This window comes from Haliotis rufescens, unplaced genomic scaffold (genome assembly GCF_023055435.1).
Source record: "Haliotis rufescens isolate VD_foot unplaced genomic scaffold, xgHalRufe1.0.p SCAF_118, whole genome shotgun sequence".
Taxonomy (NCBI): domain Eukaryota; kingdom Metazoa; phylum Mollusca; class Gastropoda; order Lepetellida; family Haliotidae; genus Haliotis; species Haliotis rufescens.
Genome location: NW_025963800.1, coordinates 422620 through 442068, shown reverse-complemented (window position 1 = coordinate 442068; position 19449 = coordinate 422620). Strand labels below are relative to the sequence as shown.

General features: G+C 45.3%; 1 protein-coding gene across 1 annotated transcript in view; it reads left to right on the top strand.

Annotated features, from left to right (window-relative positions):
• Positions 1 to 19449, top strand: part of LOC124123864 — a 123667-nt gene that overhangs the window by 65370 nt on the left and 38848 nt on the right. Inside the window, exons 30-47 of the mRNA XM_048393213.1 lie at positions 308 to 428; positions 2005 to 2125; positions 2909 to 3034; positions 3957 to 4012; positions 4368 to 4461; positions 5209 to 5302; positions 5579 to 5696; positions 6058 to 6139; positions 9142 to 9276; positions 9514 to 9572; positions 11618 to 12019; positions 12337 to 12398; positions 12775 to 12930; positions 13320 to 13502; positions 14797 to 14954; positions 15796 to 15858; positions 17573 to 18329; positions 18599 to 18705. Coding sequence (XP_048249170.1) covers positions 308 to 428; positions 2005 to 2125; positions 2909 to 3034; positions 3957 to 4012; positions 4368 to 4461; positions 5209 to 5302; positions 5579 to 5696; positions 6058 to 6139; positions 9142 to 9276; positions 9514 to 9572; positions 11618 to 12019; positions 12337 to 12398; positions 12775 to 12930; positions 13320 to 13502; positions 14797 to 14954; positions 15796 to 15858; positions 17573 to 18329; positions 18599 to 18705 — 2894 coding nt within the window. The remainder of the gene's footprint in view (positions 1 to 307; positions 429 to 2004; positions 2126 to 2908; positions 3035 to 3956; positions 4013 to 4367; positions 4462 to 5208; positions 5303 to 5578; positions 5697 to 6057; positions 6140 to 9141; positions 9277 to 9513; positions 9573 to 11617; positions 12020 to 12336; positions 12399 to 12774; positions 12931 to 13319; positions 13503 to 14796; positions 14955 to 15795; positions 15859 to 17572; positions 18330 to 18598; positions 18706 to 19449) is intronic.

The window sequence follows — 19449 nt, the reverse complement described above, 5'->3', positions numbered from 1 at the left end:
TACAGTGCAACGATTTCTCCCTCGGTATGTAACATTGGCCTTGTCCATACTGTGCAACGATTTCTCCCTCTGTATGTAACATTGGCCTTGTCCATACAGTGCAACAATTTCTCCCTCTGTATGTAACATTGGCCCAGTCCGTATAAAGCAGCAAGTTCTCCCTCTGTATGTAACATTGGCCCAGTCCGTACAATGGGTAAATTCAGTAAAGAAACATCAGGATTTCACAGTCAAGACATCAAGTGTTTCATGATTACCTTTTACACAGCAAGTTCTGAAGATTGTACTTTCAGCTTCCATGTTTCAGAGATTATGAACCAAGGTGAGGGTGACTACATCGCTGTTGGACTGGTCCACCGACGTTATCGCATGAACCGACAGCCAGGCTGGGACCCATCCTCCATTGGCTTCCATGCTGACGATGGAGGGTGAGGCTAGCTTCACAAACAGCTGTTTCTTTACTTGTCCATGTCGCTATCTATCTGAACTAGTATTTGTGTACATCTGTGTCTGTGTCTGTGTGCACCTGTACAGGTGTCTGTGTGTACCTGTACTTGTGTCTGTGTGTACCTGTACTTGTGTCTGTGTGTACCTGTACTTGTGTCTGTGTGTACCTGTACTTGTGTCTGTGTGTACCTGTATTAGTGTCTGTGTGTACCTGTACAGGTGTCTGTGTGTACCTGTACTGGTGCCTGTATGTACCTGTACTGGTGTCTGTGTGTACCTGTACTTCTGTCTTTGTGTACCTGTACTTGTGTCTGTGTGTACCTGTACTGGTGCCTGTGTATACCTGTACTGGTATCTGTGTTTACCTGTACTGATGCTTGTGTTTACCTGTACTGGTGTCTGTGTGTACCTGTACTGGTGTCTGTGTGTACCTGTTCTGGTGTCTGTGTGTACCTGTACAGGTGTCTGTGTTTACCTGTCCTGGTATCTGTGTGTACCTGTACTGATGCCTGTGTGTACCTGTATGTGTGCCTGTGTTTACCTGTACTGGTGTCTGTGTGTACCTGTATTAGTGTCTGTGTTTACCTGTACTGGTATCTGTGTGTATCTGTACTGATGCCTGTGTTTATCTGTACAGGTGTCTGTGTGTACCTGTACTGGTGTCTGTGTGTACCTGTATTAGTGTCTGTGTTTACCTGTCCTGGTATCTGTGTGTACCTGTACTGATGCCTGTGTGTACCTGTACTGGTGTCTGTGTGTACCTGTATGTGTGTCTGTGTGTACCTGTACTGATGTCTGTGTGTACCTGTACTGATGCCTGTGTTTACCTGTACTTGTGTCTGTGTGTACCTGTAGGTCTGTCTGTGTGTACCTGTACTGGTGTCTGTGTGTACCTGTACTGGTGTCTGTGTGTACCTGTACTGGTGTCTGTGTGTACCTGTACAGGTGTCTGTGTGTACCTGTACTGGTGCCTGTGTGTACCTGTACTGGTGCCTGAGTGTACCTGTACTGATGCCTGTGTTTACCTGTCCTGGTATCTGTGTGTACCTGTACTGGTGCCTGTGTGTACCTGTACTGATGCCTGTGTGTACCTGTATTGGTATCTGTGTGTACCTGTACTGATGCCTGTGTTTACCTGTACTGGTGTCTGTGTGTACCTGTACTGATGCCTGTGTTTACCTGTACAGGTGTCTGTGTATACCTGTACTGATGCCTGTGTGTACCTGTACTGGTGTCTGTGTGTACCTGTATGTGTGCCTGTGTGTACCTGTATGTGTGTCTGTGTGTACCTGTACTGGTGTCTGTGTGTACCTGTATGTGTGCCTGTGTGTAGCTGTACATGTGTCTGTGTGTAGCTGTACTGGTGTCTGTGTGTATCTGTACTGGTGCCTGTGTGTAGCTGTATGTGTGTCTGTGTGTACCTGTACTGGTGTCTGTGTGTACCTGTATGTGTGTCTGTGTGTACCTGTATTGTGTTTTACCAATACTATTATTTCTTATAATTTCCCATTGATGACACTGCGGGGCTGATGTATCCATTTCTTTTCCCAATTGTAGAGTGTTTGTTGGGTCTGGCTGGCCGTTGAAACGGACTGAGCAGTGTCATAAAGGAGACATCATGACCTGTGAAGTGGATTGGGATGAGCAGAAGGTTTTCTTCTCCAGGAATGATAAACTGGTCAGTGAAGGGTCATAGGTTTACATGACATCTTTTCTTCCCAAACAAATCCACTGGACACAGCTGCCCCACAAAACATATCCGTTTGACATTTTTCTGCCCTACCTAACATATCCACCTCACATATGTTGCCCTACACATCTTTACCTTATCTTTCTTGCCCCACACAATTTATTCACCTGAAATATCTGCAAGATTGTTGTTGAAACATCTTGGATGGCTCTCTAGATTGTTGTTGAAACATGTTGGGTTAGGTGGCTGATAGATTGTTGTTGGAACATGTTGGGTTGGATGGTAGCTAGATTGTTGTTGGAACATGTTGGGTTGGATGGTAGCTAGATTGTTGTTGGAACATGTTGGGTTGGATGGTAGCTTGATTGTTGTTGGAACATGTTGGGTTGGATGGTAGCTAGATTGTTGTTGGAACATGTTGAGTGGGATAACTGCTAGATTGTTGTTGGAACATGTTGGGTTGGATGGCTGCTAGATTGTTGTTGGAACATGTTGGGTTGGATGGTAGCTAGATTGTTGATGGAACATGTTGGGTTGGATGGTAGCTTGATTGTTGTTGGAACATGTTGAGTGGGATAACTGCTAGATTGTTGTTGGGTTGGGAATGAAGTAGGCAATATGGTATCATTAAGGAAGTGCACTTATTGTAGCTGTTACTCTTGTTCTCTCCCTGTATATAAATGCATACTGTAGGTGTTATAGTTATGCCCAGATGATAAACACCTTAATGTACTAACTGTGCCAGTGCTGTCACCTATCTCTATGCTTCAGGTATACACCAGCACCAAGATGCGTGTGCCAACAGGCGGCTTCTTCCCCTGTGTTGGCCTTCACTCTAAAGGGGAGGCGGTCCGTCTGCTGGACCTGGACCCATGGCTGCCACCCAAGGAAGGAGAGGTATGTCATCAGAAGCTTCCGTAGCTCATGTTCTCATAGGGGCGGTCGGGTAGCCTGGTGGTTAAAGCATTTGCTCGTCAAGCCGAAGACCCGGTGTAAAGTCTGAAAGTATACCCCCCCTTCAAAGTATACCCGGGTAGATTCTGGGGCCTGATTTGTAAGATATTTTTTTATTAGTTTAAACAATATTTATTTTTTCTTTGCATGTATAAAACAACATTTTGAATATTTGGATTCGATAACAATTTATTACCGGTATTATCTACACCATTTTGGGAACTCCAAGATTATATCCCCTGGGGGTAGATTCTGGGATATGAATGTTTTAAAACTAATTAGATGTGTACTGAATAGGCATTTATGTAAACTTAATGTTGTTACAGCAATTGACCAGGAGAGATCAAGACTGAGTTAGATGCATCCCCCAAAAGAAAACTTCACGTACATTCATGAAATAATGTTTAAATGTTTAAATCAAACAGGGCTGCAGTAGATTCTTGGAGCTCCTAGATTATAGCTATAACCCGGGGTAGATTCTGGGAGGAGCTCCCAGATTATACCCCGGGGTAGATTCTGGGAATTCCCAGATTATACCCCCTGGGGGTAGATTCTGGGAAAGGGGGGTAGATTCTGGGAAGTCCCCAAAATCTACCCCGGGGTAGATTCTGGGAGCTCCCAGAATCTACCCGGGTATACTCTGAAGGGGGGGTAGATTTTGGCACCTTACACCGGGTTCGATTCCTGACATGGGTACAATGTGTGAAGCCCATTTATGGTGTCCCCCGCCGTGATATTGCTGGAATATTGCTAAAAGTGGCGTAAAACCGTACTCACTCACTCACTTATGTTCTCTTAGCACGTCAGGTTGTAACACAGTGCCCTCCTGTACCAATGTACTTCAGTGCCCACCTTATGTTCTCAGATGCCAGTGCTGCCTCCAGCCTTCGACACCTACAAGTACGGCAACCTGTGGATCAGGTATGTTGACCAGCGTCATGACCAGCATGCACTGTCGCCGATAAAGTAGTTCTTCCATTCTGTGCCATTTTGCGAAATGTGTACAATTTAAGATAAAGTAACAAATTATTCCAAATTAGAGGTGAAATGCAACCTCACGTATGTTACATTTATGTATACATTTTCATAAACATCTTGAACTCACTGTCTCCACCAATGCACAGCATTTCATTGGGAGTAGATGATATGGTGCTCTGATAAATGCGTTGATTTTGTTTTACTTTTGGAAAGAAATGTATGCCAGTAACATAATTTGCACGATAAATATATAATCAGGTACTAAGAATCCTGTTTTTATTTTCTTCCATCACTTTAGTCCTGGGCTGAAGTTGCCTCTTCAGCGTCAAAAGAAGAATTTGGAAGGATGGCTAATACTGCATAATCCAAGCAAAGATCTTGTAGGATATGTGGTGAGTGTAGATCCTGTAGGATATGTGGTGAGTGTAGATCCTGTAGGATATGTGGTGAGTGTAGATTCTGTAGGATATGTGGTGAGTGTAGATCCTGTAGGATATGTGGTGAGTGTAGATCCTGTAGGATATGTGGTGAGTGTAGATCTTGTAGGATGTGTGGTGAGTGTAGATCCTGTAGGATATGTGGTGAGTGTAGATCCTGTAGTAGATCCTGTAGGATATGTGTGGTGAGTGTAGATCCTGTAGGATATGTGGTGAGTGTAGATGTCGTAGGATATGTGGTGAGTGTAGATCTTGTAGGATGTGTGGTGAGTGTAGATCCTGTAGAATATGTGGTGAGTGTAGATCCTGTAGGATATGTGGTGAGTGTAGATGTCGTAGGATATGTGGTGAGTGTAGATCTTGTAGGATATGTGGTGAGTGTAGATCTTGTGGGATATGTGGTGAGTGTAGATCTTGTAGGATATGTGGTAAATATAGATCCTGTAGGATATGTGGTGAGTGTAGATTCAAAAGGTTATGTGGTGAGTGTAGATCTTGTAGGATATGTGGTGAGTGTAGATCGTAAAGGTTATGTGGTGAGTGTAGATCCTGTAGGATATGTGGTGAGTGTAAGTTCTTGAAGCCAATTATTGGTGAATTCAAAATCTGGTAGAATTTGCAAGTCTTTATTCCTCTGTTTTATGCCAACAGTGACTTCCACCATCATTCTCATCAGTAATCACCACTGTCTAATGTTAACAGGTGAAGTCCACTCCGGCCTGTATAGATCTGGTCCAGCATCTTGATCCAGGCGCCTCTCGCACCATACTTATAGACAAACCTGGAACAGACATGAGTGAGTTACCTAAAACACTATCAGTAATAATTAAGTGGGTTGAATGTGTGTCAGAAAAATAATATTTATGATCAATAGATGTTTTCCTTATTCTATCAGCATCACTGATGAAGTTTGATAACATATTAGGGATTATTAGATAGAATCATGCAGGAATGAAGTGTTCTTGAAAATAATGAGCTGCTAAATCAGCTGCTGCTTTGGGGATCGTGTGTTATGTATTACATAGACTGGCTCTCTGTTCAGTGAAACTATGTGGGCTCCTCTGTGTTTCAGCGTCAATGACCAAGGTAGCAATTGCCTGGTTTGCTTTGGACTCTGGGAAGATGTACACAGAGACAGAGATAGCTGACATCTACTCTGTCCTCACAGCCGAGAGCTATCACACCCATGTGTAAGTTGTGTCTGTCAGTCCCCACATGTAAGTTGTGTCTGTCAGTCCCCACATGTAAGTTGTGTCTGTCTGCCTCACATCCATGTGTAAGTTGTGTCAGTCTGCCTCACATCCATGTGTAAGTTGTGTCTGTCCGTCCTAACACCCATGTGTAAGTTGTGTCTGTCAGTCCCCACATGTAAGTTATGTCTGTCAGTCCCCACATGTAAGTTGTGTCTGTCAGCCCCACACCCATATGTGTAAGTTGTGTTTTTCTGTCCTCACATCCACATGTAAGTTGTGTCTGTCCGTCCCCACACCAATGTATGTGCTAGTTCTCAATGTATATTTGTGTAACTGTGGTCAACTAATCGAATTCCAGGCTAAAGGTCAAGGTCATAGAAAGCCAAGTGTCAGATGTTACAAGGTTGAAGAGGTCAGCAGAAGGGGAGCCAGACATTCAGGTAGGGAGCCACACAGAGAGATAGGGTGCCACACAGATAGGTACAGACTTGTAGGGAGCCACGCAGACAGGTACAGACTTGTAGGGAGCCACCCAGACAGGTACAGACTTGTAGGGAGCCACACAGACAGGTACAGACTTGTAGGGAGCCACACAGACAGGTACAGACTTGTAGGGAGCCACACAGACAGGTACAGACTGGTAGGGAGCCACACAGACAGGTACAGACTTGTAGGGAGCCACACAGACAGGTACAGACTTGTAGGGAGCCACACAGACAGGTACAGACTTGTAGGGAGCCACACAGACAGGTACAGACTTGTAGGGAGCCACACAGACAGGTAAAGACTTGTAGGGAGCCACACAGACAGGTAAAGACTTGTAGGGAGCCACACAGACAGGTACAGACTTGTAGGGAGTCACACTGACAGGTACAGACTTGTAATGAGCCACACAGACAGGTACAGACTTGTAGGGAGCCACACAGACAGGTACAGACTTGTAGGGAGCCACACAGACAGGTACAGACATGTAGGGAGCCACACAGACAGGTACAGACTTGTAGGGAGCCACACAGACAGGTACAGACTTGTAGGGAGCCACACAGACAGGTACAGACTTGTAGGGAGCCACACAGACAGGTAGGGAGCCACACAGACAGGTACAGACTTGTAGGGAGCCACACAGACAGGTAAAGACTTGTAGGGAGTCACACAGACAGGTAGGGTGCCACACAGATAGGTACAGACTTGTAGGGAGTCACACAGACAGGTACAGACTTGTAGGGAGCCACACAGACAGGTACAGACTTGTAGGGAGCCACACAGACAGGTACAGACTTGTAGGGAGCCACACAGACAGGTAGGGAGCCACACAGACAGGTACAGACTTGTAGGGAGCCACACAGACAGGTAGGGAGCCACACAGACAGGTACAGACTTGTAATGAGCCACACAGACAGGTACAGACTTGTAGGGAGCTACACAGACAGGTACAGACTTGTAGGGAGCCACACAGACAGGTACAGACTTGTAGGGAGCCACACAGACAGGTACAGACTTGTAGGGAGCCACACAGACAGGTACAGACTTGTAATGAGCCACACAGACAGGTACAGACTTGTAGGGAGCCACACAGACAGGTACAGATTTGTAATGAGCCACACAGACAGGTACAGACTTGTAGGGAGCCACACAGACAGGTACAGACTTGTAGGGAGCCACACAGACAGGTACAGACTTGTAGGGAGCCACACAGACAGGTACAGATTTGTAATGAGCCACACAGACAGGTACAGACTTGTAGGGAGCCACACAGACAGGTACAGACTTGTAGGGAGCCACACAGACAGGTACAGACTTGTAATGAGCCACACAGACAGGTACAGACTTGTAATGAGCCACACAGACAGGTACAGACTTGTAATGAGCCACACAGACAGGTACAGACTTGTAGGGAGCCACACAGACAGGTACAGACTTGTAATGAGCCACACAGACAGGTACAGACTTGTAATGAGCCACACAGACAGGTACAGACTTGTAGGGAGCTACACAGACAGGTACAGACTTGTAGGGAGCCACACAGACAGGTACAGATTTGTAATGAGCCACACAGACAGGTACAGACTTGTAGGGAGCCACACAGACAGGTACAGACTTGTAGGGAGCCACACAGACAGGTACAGATTTGTAATGAGCCACACAGACAGGTACAGATTTGTAATGAGCCACACAGACAGGTACAGACTTGTAGGGAGCCACACAGACAGGTACAGACTTGTAGGGAGCCACACAGACAGGTACAGACTTGTAGGGAGCCACACAGACAGGTACAGACTTGTAATGAGCCACACAGACAGGTACAGACTTGTAATGAGCCACACAGACAGGTAAAGACTTGTAGGGAGCCACACAGACAGGTACAGACTTGTAGGGAGCCACACGGACAGGTACAGACTTGTAGGGAGCCACACAGACAGGTACAGACTTGTAGGGAGCCACACAGACAGGTACAGACTTGTAATGAGCCACACAGACAGGTAGGGAGCCACACAGACAGGTACAGACTTGTAGGGAGCCACACAGACAGGTAGGGAGCCACACAGACAGGTACAGACTTGTAATGAGCCACACAGACAGGTACAGACTTGTAGGGAGCCACACAGACAGGTACAGACTTGTAATGAGCCACACAGACAGGTAGGGAGCCACACAGACAGGTACAAACTTGTAATGAGCCACACAGACAGGTACAGACTTGTACGGAGCCACGCAGACAGGTACAGACTTGTAATGAGCCACACAGACAGGTAGGGAGCCACACAGACAGGTACAGACTTGTAATGAGCCACACAGACAGGTACAGACTTGTAATGAGCCACACAGACAGGTAGGGAGCCACACAGACAGGTACAGACTTGTAATGAGCCACACAGACAGGTACAGACTTGTACGGAGCCACGCAGACAGGTACAGACTTGTAGGGAGCCACACAGACAGGTAGGGAGCCACACAGACAGGTACAGACTTGTAGGGAGCCACACAGACAGGTACAGACTTGTAGGGAGCCACGCAGACAGGTAGGGAGCCACACAGACAGGTACAGACTGGTAGGGAGCCACACAGACAGGTACAGACTTGTAGGGAGCCACACAGACAGGTAGGGAGCCACACAGACAGGTAGGGAGGCACACAGACAGGTACAGACTTGTAGGGAGCCACACAGACAGGTACAGACTTGTAGGGAGCCACACAGACAGGTACAGACTTGTAGGGAGCCACACAGACAGGTAGGGAGCCACACAGACAGGTAGGGAGCCACACAGACAAGTACAGACTTGTAGGGAGCCACACAGACACGTACAGGCAGGTAGGGAGCCACCATCGAGTGGTTGACAGCTACGGAGCCAGACAACAAGTTGCTATTTCATCATTTGTAATTCTACTCCCAATGCACCTGTGAAGGTTACACCTGTAATTAGCATCTATATCACTTACACAGGACGAGTACGAGCTGCAGGTGAGAAGGAATGGGAGTCTGGTTGACTCGTACTACCTGCCTGATGGAAGATACACCTGCGTGCTGCCCACAGAGGCGGGGCCACAGAATGTCCTCCTCAGATACCCCCGGTTCCCAGTGAGTAGGAGCTTCTCAGTTATATAAAATATTGTCTTTTGTTTGGTACTTAACTGCAATGAGAAACATCATTTTATGTAACAGAGTCCAAGTGTAGGTCATGTGTCGGTCAAATGTAGGTTTAGTGTAGGTCAAGTCTAGATTAAGTGTTGGTCAAGTCTAGGTCATATGTAGGTCAAGTGTAGGTCACATCTAGGGTCATCTGGTCACATTGTCATGCAGTTACTTTTTTTTCAGACGTTTGATCTCCCGAATATCTTCCAGAGAGGAATGCGGCTGATCGCTCAGCCCACGGAGTAAGTCTTCTCACTGCATGTCACACTAATTAATGTCGATGTCACGCCTGAATGTTACTTTCACACGTGAGTAATGTTTTCAGCTGGAACACGTGAGTGATGTTGTAACTGGAACATGTGAGTGTTGTTGTAACTGGAACACGTGAGTGATGTTGTAACTGGAACATGTGAGTGTTGTTGTAACTGGAACACGTGAGTAATGTTGTAACTGGAACATGTGAGTGATGTTGTAACTGGAACACGTGAGTGATGTTGTAACTGGAACATGTGAGTGATGTTGTAACTGGAACACGTGAGTGATGTTATAACTGGAACACGTGAGTGATGTTGTAACTGGAACATGTGAGTGATGTTGTAACTGGAACATGTGAGTGATGTTGTAACTGTAACATTTGAGTAATGTTGTAACTGGAACATGTGAGTGATGTTGTAACTGGAACACGTGAGTGATGTTGTAACTGGAACACGTGAGTAATGTTGTAACTGGAACACGTGAGTGATGTTGTAACTGGAACATGTGAGTGATGTTGTAACTGGAACACGTGAGTGATGTTGTAACTGTAACATGTGAGTAATGTTGTAACTGGAACATGTGAGTGATGTTGTAACTGGAACACGTGAGTGATGTTGTAACTGGAACACGTGAGTGATGTTGTAACTGGAACACATGAGGGATGTTGTAACTGGAACATGTGAGTAATGTTGTAACTGGAACACGTGAGTGATGTAACTGGAACATGTGAGTGATGTTGTAACTGGAACACGTGAGTGATGTTGTTACTGGAACATGTGAGTGATGTTGTAACTGGAACACGTGAGTGATGTTGTAACTGGAACATGTGAGTGATGTTGTAACTGGAACATGTGAGTAATGTTGTAACTGGAACACGTGAGTGATGTAACTGGAACATGTGAGTGATGTTGTAACTGGAACATGTGAGTGATGTTGTAACTGGAACATGTGAGTGATGTTGTAACTGGAACACGTGAGGGATGTTGTAACTGGAACATGTGAGTGATGTTGTAACTGGAACATGTGAGTGATGTTGTAACTGGAACATGTGAGTGATGTTGTAACTGGAACATGTGAGTGATGTAACTGGAACATGTGAGTGATGTTGTAACTGGAACATGTGAGTGATGTTGTAACTGGAACATGTGAGTGATGTAACTGGAACACGTGAGTGATGTTGTAACTGGAACATGTGAGTGATGTTGTAACTGGAACATGTGAGTGATGTTGTAACTGGAACATGTGAGTGATGTAACTGGAACATGTGAGTGATGTTGTAACTGGAACATGTGAGTAATGTTGTAACTGGAACACGTGAGTGATGTTGTAACTGGAACACGTGAGTGATGTAACTGGAACATGTGAGTGATGTAACTGGAACATGTGAGTGATGTTGTAACTGGAACACGTGAGTGATGTAACTGGAACACGTGAGTGATGTTGTAACTGGAACACGTGAGTGATGTAACTGGAACATGTGAGTGATGTTGTAACTGGAACACGTGAGTGATGTTGTAACTGTAACATGTGAGTAATGTTGTAGCTGGAACATGTGAGTGATGTTGTAACTGGAACACATGAGTGATGTTGTAGCTGGAACACGTGAGTGATGTTGTAACTGGAACACGTGAGTGATGTTGTAACTGTAACATGTGAGTAATGTTGTAGCTGGAACATGTGAGTGATGTTGTAGCTGGAACACGTGAGTGATGTTGTAACTGGAACACGTGAGTGATGTTGTAACTGTAACATGTGAGTAATGTTGTAACTGTAACATGTGAGTAATGTTGTAGCTGGAACACGTGAGTGATGTTGTAACTGGAACACATGAGTGATGTTGTAACTGTAACATGTGAGTAATGTTGTAGCTGGAACACGTGAGTGATGTTGTAACTGGAACACATGGTAACATGTAAGTGGACTGTGTTATTGCCGATGTGACACACGATGACACTGTTCTGTGTTTCAGGAACACGTATGCGGAGTGTGTTATTGCCGATGTGACACACGATGACACTGTTCTGTGTTTCAGGAACACGTATGCGGAGTGTGTTATTGCCCATGTGACGCACGATGGGCTGGGACTGACGCTAGAGTACTCCCCCAAGGACCATGAGGTGAACACACTGCTGTGTGTGGAGGCGGACTCCCCGGCCATCCAACTAGAACAGCTCCCTCTTGAGGTCATCGAGGAAATGTCCACTGTCATCAAGGGAGAGAAGGAGGGCAAGAAGGGAGACAAATCTGATGGAACCAAGGGAGATAAACCTGATGGTAGCAAGACAGAGCAGAAGAAACCTGATGAAGTTGACTTTCCAGCTCTGAAACTTCCTCCTGTTGATGATGTACAAGAATCCGGGGAAGGCTTCTCACTCTTGGAGAGGTTAAGGAATATATATGAACCATTGGAGGAAACCATCACCCTTGACACAGAGTATGTCTCTTTATACACATTGTTTCCTAATGCCTTCATTATACTACTGGTGCTATAATAAATATACAGCAAGTTGTAAAGAATGTATACTCACAGGACTTGATGCTACAGAGAGGAATACTCATACGACTTGCCCTAAGGATCCATCTGCATTCTAGTTGCATTCTCAGGTCCTTGTGGAGGTTTTGTGCCAGAATGATTTTCCTATTTTCCTACTGAATCCCACACATTGGGTGAACATGATGTTCCTCATCTCTGATACTTCATAAAACTTTGTCACAGTTTGTAAGTCATCATCAAATCAATTTTGGTTGCAGGCAACACGAAAAAAAGGAGATTGTTAAGGCTGATGTGGAGATCTATGGATTTGAAAATAGAGGTAATAAATTGATGTACACTGTAGAGATAATAAAAATAGAGTTACATTATGTCAAAATATAAAGTTTTTAAAATTGGTGTGAAATTATTGAGAGGTATCCCACTGTTTAAAGATATTTCTTGTAAAGATCAAAGTGGGTACAATTTGAGAAGCTCTCTCTCAGACTGATGTTGCTGATAGATACTACTTCAAGTGAATACATGGTAGTCTCACTCACTCACTCACTCACTCACGCATGCACTCACTCACTCACTCACTCACTCACTCACTCACTCACTCACTCACTCACAAAAATGTCAGTGTGAAGTACCCCTGATCAGTGTCACGTTAATCAGGTGCCTACTTTTTATTATGAATGCGTTTCCATGGTTTCCAGGTAACATGGTCGTGGAGAAGCGTGCCTACATGTTCCCCCCTTCATGTCTGCTCACACAGGGCACTCAGTACGCCATCATGGCACTAGACTCTGGGTGGAGGGCCAACTCACTGGAATCTCTTGCAAAGTGTGATGTCATGCCCACAAGACTCACAGGTGAGTCCACATTCCTGTCCACCGAACTCACAAGTGAGTCAACCCTCCTGTCCCCACACCTCACAGGGGAGTCCATCCTCCTGCTCCTTGTGCAAACATCCCTTGTATGTAACCATATACATGTATAGAACATGTGTCAAGATGTATGTCACCAGATACATGTATAGAACATGTGTCAAGACGTATGTAACCAGATACATGTATAGGACATGTGTCAAGACGTATGTAACCATATACATGTATAGAACATGTGTCAAGACGTATGTAACCAAATACATGTATAGGACATGTGTCAAGACGTATGTAACCATATACATGTATAGAACATGTGTCAAGACGTATGTAACCAGATACATGTATAGGACATGTACGTTTGGTGTCTGTTTCAGTTCAAGAGCTGCAGATTGCAGACCTCAGCAGGAAGCTGGCTGCTTGGTCCCATGGTCACAAGAAAGACTCCAAACATATGTTTGTGTTCCTGCCTGGCTCCCTAGACGCCACCAAGTTGTGTCATGCTCCAGTCCTGCAGCTGTACAAGGACATCGAGGTCCACAGGCTCTGCTTCCGTGGAGGTCAGTAACTGCTTCTGTTCTATTTTCCATGGAGGTCAGTATCATTTCCGTGTCCATTTCCATCTCCATTTCCATGTCTATTTCCATGGAGGATAGTAGCTTTCATCTGTTTTGTTTCTATGGAGGTCAGTACCTTCTCTCTGTCCGTTTCTGTGAAGGTGGAGGTCAGTATCTTTTCCGTGTATGTTGCCATTGAGGTGAGTAGCTTCGTCTGTTCTGTTTCCGTGGAGGTGAATAGCTTCATCTGTTCTTTTTCCGTGGTGAGTAGCTATGTCTGTTCTGTTTCCGTGGAGGTGAATAGCTTTGTCTGTTCTGTTTCCGTGGAGGTGAATAGCTTTGTCTGTTCTGTTTCCGTGGAGGTGAATAGCTTTGTCTGTTCTGTTTCCGTGGAGGTGAATAGCTTTGTCTGTTCTGTTTTCGTGGAGGTGAATAGCTTTGTCTGTTCTGTTTCCGTGGAGGTGAGTAGCTTCCTCTGTTCTGTTTCCGTGGAGGTGAGTAGCTTTGTCTGTTCTGTTTCCGTGGAGGTGAGTAGCTTCCTCTGTTCTGTTTCCGTGGAGGTGAGTAGCTTTGTCTGTTCTGTTTCCGTGGAGGTGAGTAGCTTTGTCTGTTCTGTTTCCGTGGAGGTGAATAGCTTTGTCTGTTCTGTTTCCGTGGAGGTGAATAGCTTTGTCTGTTCTGTTTCCGTGGAGGTGAGTAGCTTTGTCTGTTCTGTTTCCGTGGAGGTGAATAGCTTTGTCTGTTCTGTTTCCGTGGAGGTGAATAGCTTTGTCTGTTCTGTTTCCGTGGAGGTGAGTAGCTTCCTCTGTTCTGTTTCCGTGGAGGTGAGTAGCTTTGTCTGTTCTGTTTCCGTGGAGGTGAATAGCTTTGTCTGTTCTGTTTCCGTGGAGGTGAATAGCTTTGTCTGTTCTGTTTCCGTGGAGGTGAATAGCTTTGTCTGTTCTGTTTCCGTGGAGGTGAATAGCTTTGTCTGTTCTGTTTCCGTGGAGGTGAGTAGCTTTGTCTGTTCTGTTTCCGTGGAGGTGAATAGCTTTGTCTGTTCTGTTTCCGTGGAGGTGAATAGCTTTGTCTGTTGTTTCCGTGGAGGGGAATAGCTTTGTCTGTTCTGTTTCCGTGGAGGTGAATAACTTTGTCTGTTCTGTTTCCATGGAAATCAGTACCTTCTTTCTGTCAGTAGCGTTGTCTGATCCATTTTGAGCAAAGATTTTATTCATACGCTTCAATGGCACCTGTTTGCATGGAGGTGCATATTGTGCATGCGCATGTGCATAATACCAGTCTATGTTGAATGATTCAGACCAGGTGAATGAACAGTGGCAGGAGGAGATGTCACTGGACGTCCCTCTACACTTCGTGGACATTCCTCCAATCCCCCTCGAGGCCCCGCTCCCGCTTGACCTTCTGTACGCCAGTCTCAACTCTGGCTGGACTTACACCGCTCTTACAGCTACAAAGGTAACCTTTACCCTGTCCTGGCCCTCATGTCACGCTAATACAGGTGGCTCAGTATCTGCAGAGTTGCATCCCTTGGGCATGCCTGATACCTGTGATTGTGTGTTTGAATTCTGGTTATGTTATAGTTTTGTCACTACCGTATTCGACGTAATAAGCGCCCCGCTCTAATAAGCTCCCACGGCAATATTTGCTAATATATTGGCTAGTAAACAATCCCAATTAGCACCCCTTCCGATTGATCAATGTACAGAAGACCTATTTATTCGTGAAAATACGCACTCGTGTGTAATATTTACCCTCAATTATGGGCAATTAAATTCTGGAAAAATATATCTGTCATATATAAACATTTCAGGCTGTGAGCATAAACCACAAAATTTATCTTTCAACTGTGTTTTTTTTCACCAAAATAATATTCTAATAAGAGCTCCCTATTTCTAATTTTGAGAGCGCCCTGGGCGCTTAATACATGGAATACGGTACCATACCTGTGCCTGTGGGTTTCATGAATTTGGTAAATATATGAGTACTGCATCACTTCAGGCTATCCTCCCACATCAAACTGACATACTACGAGATAACTAAAATACTGTTCAAAGCGACGTTAAACCCAATTTACTCACTCACTCACTTACAGCAAGAAACTGTCTAGAAACTATCCACACCCAAAACCTGTCACACAACCAGGGGAGGTAACTCTTAATGTCAACAACAGTCGTCCTTTCAGTCATGTACTGCCTCTGACAGTCACGCAAACAATCTCTAATGCCACTATGATATTAAGATACCTGAGGCTGTTCAACTTTAACATTAATTGTCTTATTTTCCTTTCTGATTTCAGCTGAATCTGCCAGTGTATCACAAGATATTCTCAGGTGGAAAACCAGACTACAACAGACAACAGGTAGATAAATCACACCAGACAACAGGTAGACAAATGACACTACACTAGACAACAGGTAGACAAATGACACTACACTAGACAACAGGTAGACAAATGACACTACACCAGACAACAGGTAGACAAATGACACTACACCAGACAACAGGTAGACAAATCACACTACACACTAGACAACAGGTAGACAAATCACACCAGACAACAGGTAGACAAATGACACTACACTAGACAACAGGTAGACAAATGACACTACACCAGACAACAGGTAGACAAATCACACTACACCAGACAACAGGTAGACAAATCACACTACACTAGACAACAGGTAGACAAATGACACTACACCAGACAACTTGTAGACAAATGACACTACACCAGACAACAGGTAGACAAATGACACTACACACTAGACAACAGGTAGACAAGTGACACTACAACAGACAACAGGTAGACAAATGACACTACACCAGACAACAGGTGGACAAATGACACTACACTAGACAACAGGTAGACAAATGACACTACACCAGACAACAGGTAGACAAATGACACTACACTAGACAACATGTAGACAAATGACACTACACCAGAAAACAGGTAGACAAATGACACTACACCAGACAACAGGTAGACAAATGACACTACATCAGACAACAGGTAGACAAGTGACACTTCACCAGACAACAGGTAGACAAATGACACTACACGAAACAACAGGTAGACAAATGACACTACACCAAACAACAGGTAGACAAATGACACTACACCAAACAACAGGTAGACAAATGACACTACACTAGACAACAGGTAGACAAATCACACTACAACAGACAACAGGTAGACAAATCATACTACACCAAACAACAGGTGGACAAATGACACTACACTAGACAACAGGTAGACAAATGACACTACACCAAACAACAGGTAGACAAATGACACTACACCAAACAACAGGTAGACAAATCACACTACACTAGACAACAGGTAGACAAATCACACTACAACAGACAACAGGTGGACAAATGACACTACAACAGACAACAGGTAGACAAATCATACTACACCAAACAACAGGTGGACAAATGACACTACACTAGACAACAGGTAGACAAATGACACTACACTAGACAACAGGTAGACAAATGACACTACAACAGACAACAGGTAGACAAATGACACTACAACAGACAACAGGTAGACAAATGACACTACACCAAACAGGTAGACAAATGACACTACACTAGACAACAGGTAGACAAATGACACTACAACAGACAACAGGTAGACAAATGACACTACACCAGACAACAGGTAGACAAATGACACTACACCAAACAACAGGTAGACAAATGACACTACACCAGACAACAGGTAGACAAATCACACTACACTAGACAACAGGTAGACAAATGACACTACACCAGACAACAGGTAGACAAATGACACTACACTAGACAACAGGTAGACAAATCACACTACAACAGACAACAGGTGGACAAATGACACTACAACAGACAACAGGTAGACAAATCATACTACACCAAACAACAGGTGGACAAATGACACTACACTAGACAACAGGTAGACAAATGACACTACACTAGACAACAGGTAGACAAATGACACTACAACAGACAACAGGTAGACAAATGACTCTACAACAGACAACAGGTAGACAAATGACTTGTGTTACCCCGATGTGTTCATCTTGCAGGTGGAGCATCTCCTGTCCTCATTACTGAAGACCTTTGCCGCCCAGTGTCACATCTTTGCTGAGCAGCAGGGTGGGATGGACCTGCAAGCTAGGTTTGAAATGTATGGAAATACCATCATGAAGAATATAAAAGCTGGAGACGTTCACCTGCAGAAGTTCAGTGCGCAGTGTGTGGAGGACCCCTCTGTGCTGGTCATGTCCAAGTTCAAGAGGCGTGTCTTGTGCAAGGCCCACCTGCTCACCTCGGAGATGGACACCCACATGGAGATGACAGACAACATCGACGTTCATCACTTTCAGCCCTACCAGGAGACTGTCAACACCATCTGCCGGGAACTGCCTCATCAGACATCTTTCTCGGACGACTTCTTCCCAAATTTCCCCAACCTGCAAGTCTTCTCCCTAGATGAATGTGGCAATCTCACATCTCTTCCGGAAGGAGTGTCAAAATGTGCTCGCCTTAAGATTGTGTCATTCACAGAGAGTGCCATCAAAGAACTTCCCAGTGACATCTTCTTGGTGCCGTCACTGATACGACTGAATTGTCACATGTTGCCTGTTACGTCCTTACCCAATCAGTGGCCGGCATCTAGTCAGCTGACTCACCTAGAACTTGTTGGACTTCAGTTGACACAGATACCTGCAGGCATTGGGAGCTTGCAGGAACTAGTGACCTTGAACCTCAGCAGTAACCCTTTAGCTGACATTCCACTGGAAATTGGCCAGCTGAAAAAACTGAAGGTCTTGAATCTATCAGGTAATTGGTATATCTAATTCATCTCTTCTCTTGATTTTAGTCGGGGTTATGGGCGTCCAAGTTGTCTTAAGTACCGCTATTTTCTGTGCAGAATTGTGTCCCTTGGGCATGCCAGAAAGCTTTGATCGTTTCAAATCCCTGTTCACCCGGATTGTGTTCCTGGGTTTGTCAGCGCCATACACATGCTCGTGGGTTTCACCAAAGTGGTAAATGTCTAAGGCCTGCATCACTTGGGCTATCCTTACTCATTTCTTTTGGCAACATTGTAGGCATGGCCTGGATCACACTCGGAGGCTCGAAAACAGCAATGTCCCGAGAGCAGTACGACTACTGGTTTGATGACCACAAATTTGTAGAGACTTTCCTACCCCAACTGGTGAGTCATGGAGGTGTGTGTGGGAGACCTATTTGTCCAACTGGTGTGTGTGGTGAACCTACCTGTCCAACTGGTGTGTGTGGTGAACCTACCTGTCCAATTGATGGGTCATGTCGGTGTGTGTGGTGGACCTACCTGTCCAACTGGTGTGTGTGGTGGACCTACCTGTCCAACTGGTGTGTGTGATGGACCTACCTGTCCAACTAGTGTGTGTGGTGGACCTACCTGTCCAACTGGTGTGTGTGGTGGACCTACCTGTCCAACTGGTGTGTGTGGTGAACCTACCTGTCCAACTGGTGTGTGTGGTGGACCTACCTGTCCAACTGATGTGTGTGGTGGACCTACCTGTCCAATTGGTGTGTGTGATGGACCTACCTGTCCAACTGGTGACTCATATCGGTGTGTGTGGTGGACCTACCTGTCCAACTGGTGTGTGTGGTGGACCTACCTGTCCAACTGGTGTGTGTGGTGAACCTACCTGTGCAACTGGTGTGTGTGATGGACCTACCTGTGCAACTTGTGTGTGTGGTGGACCTACCTGTCCAACTGGTGACTCATGTTGGTGTGTGTGGTGGACCTACCTGTGCAACTGGTGTGTGTGATTGACCTACCTGTGCAACTGGTGTGTGTGGTGGACCTACCTGTCCAACTGGTGTGTGTGGTGGACCTATACCTGTGCAACTGGTGACTCATGTCGGTGTGTGTGGTGGACCTACCTGTGCAACTGGTGTGTTTGGTGGACCT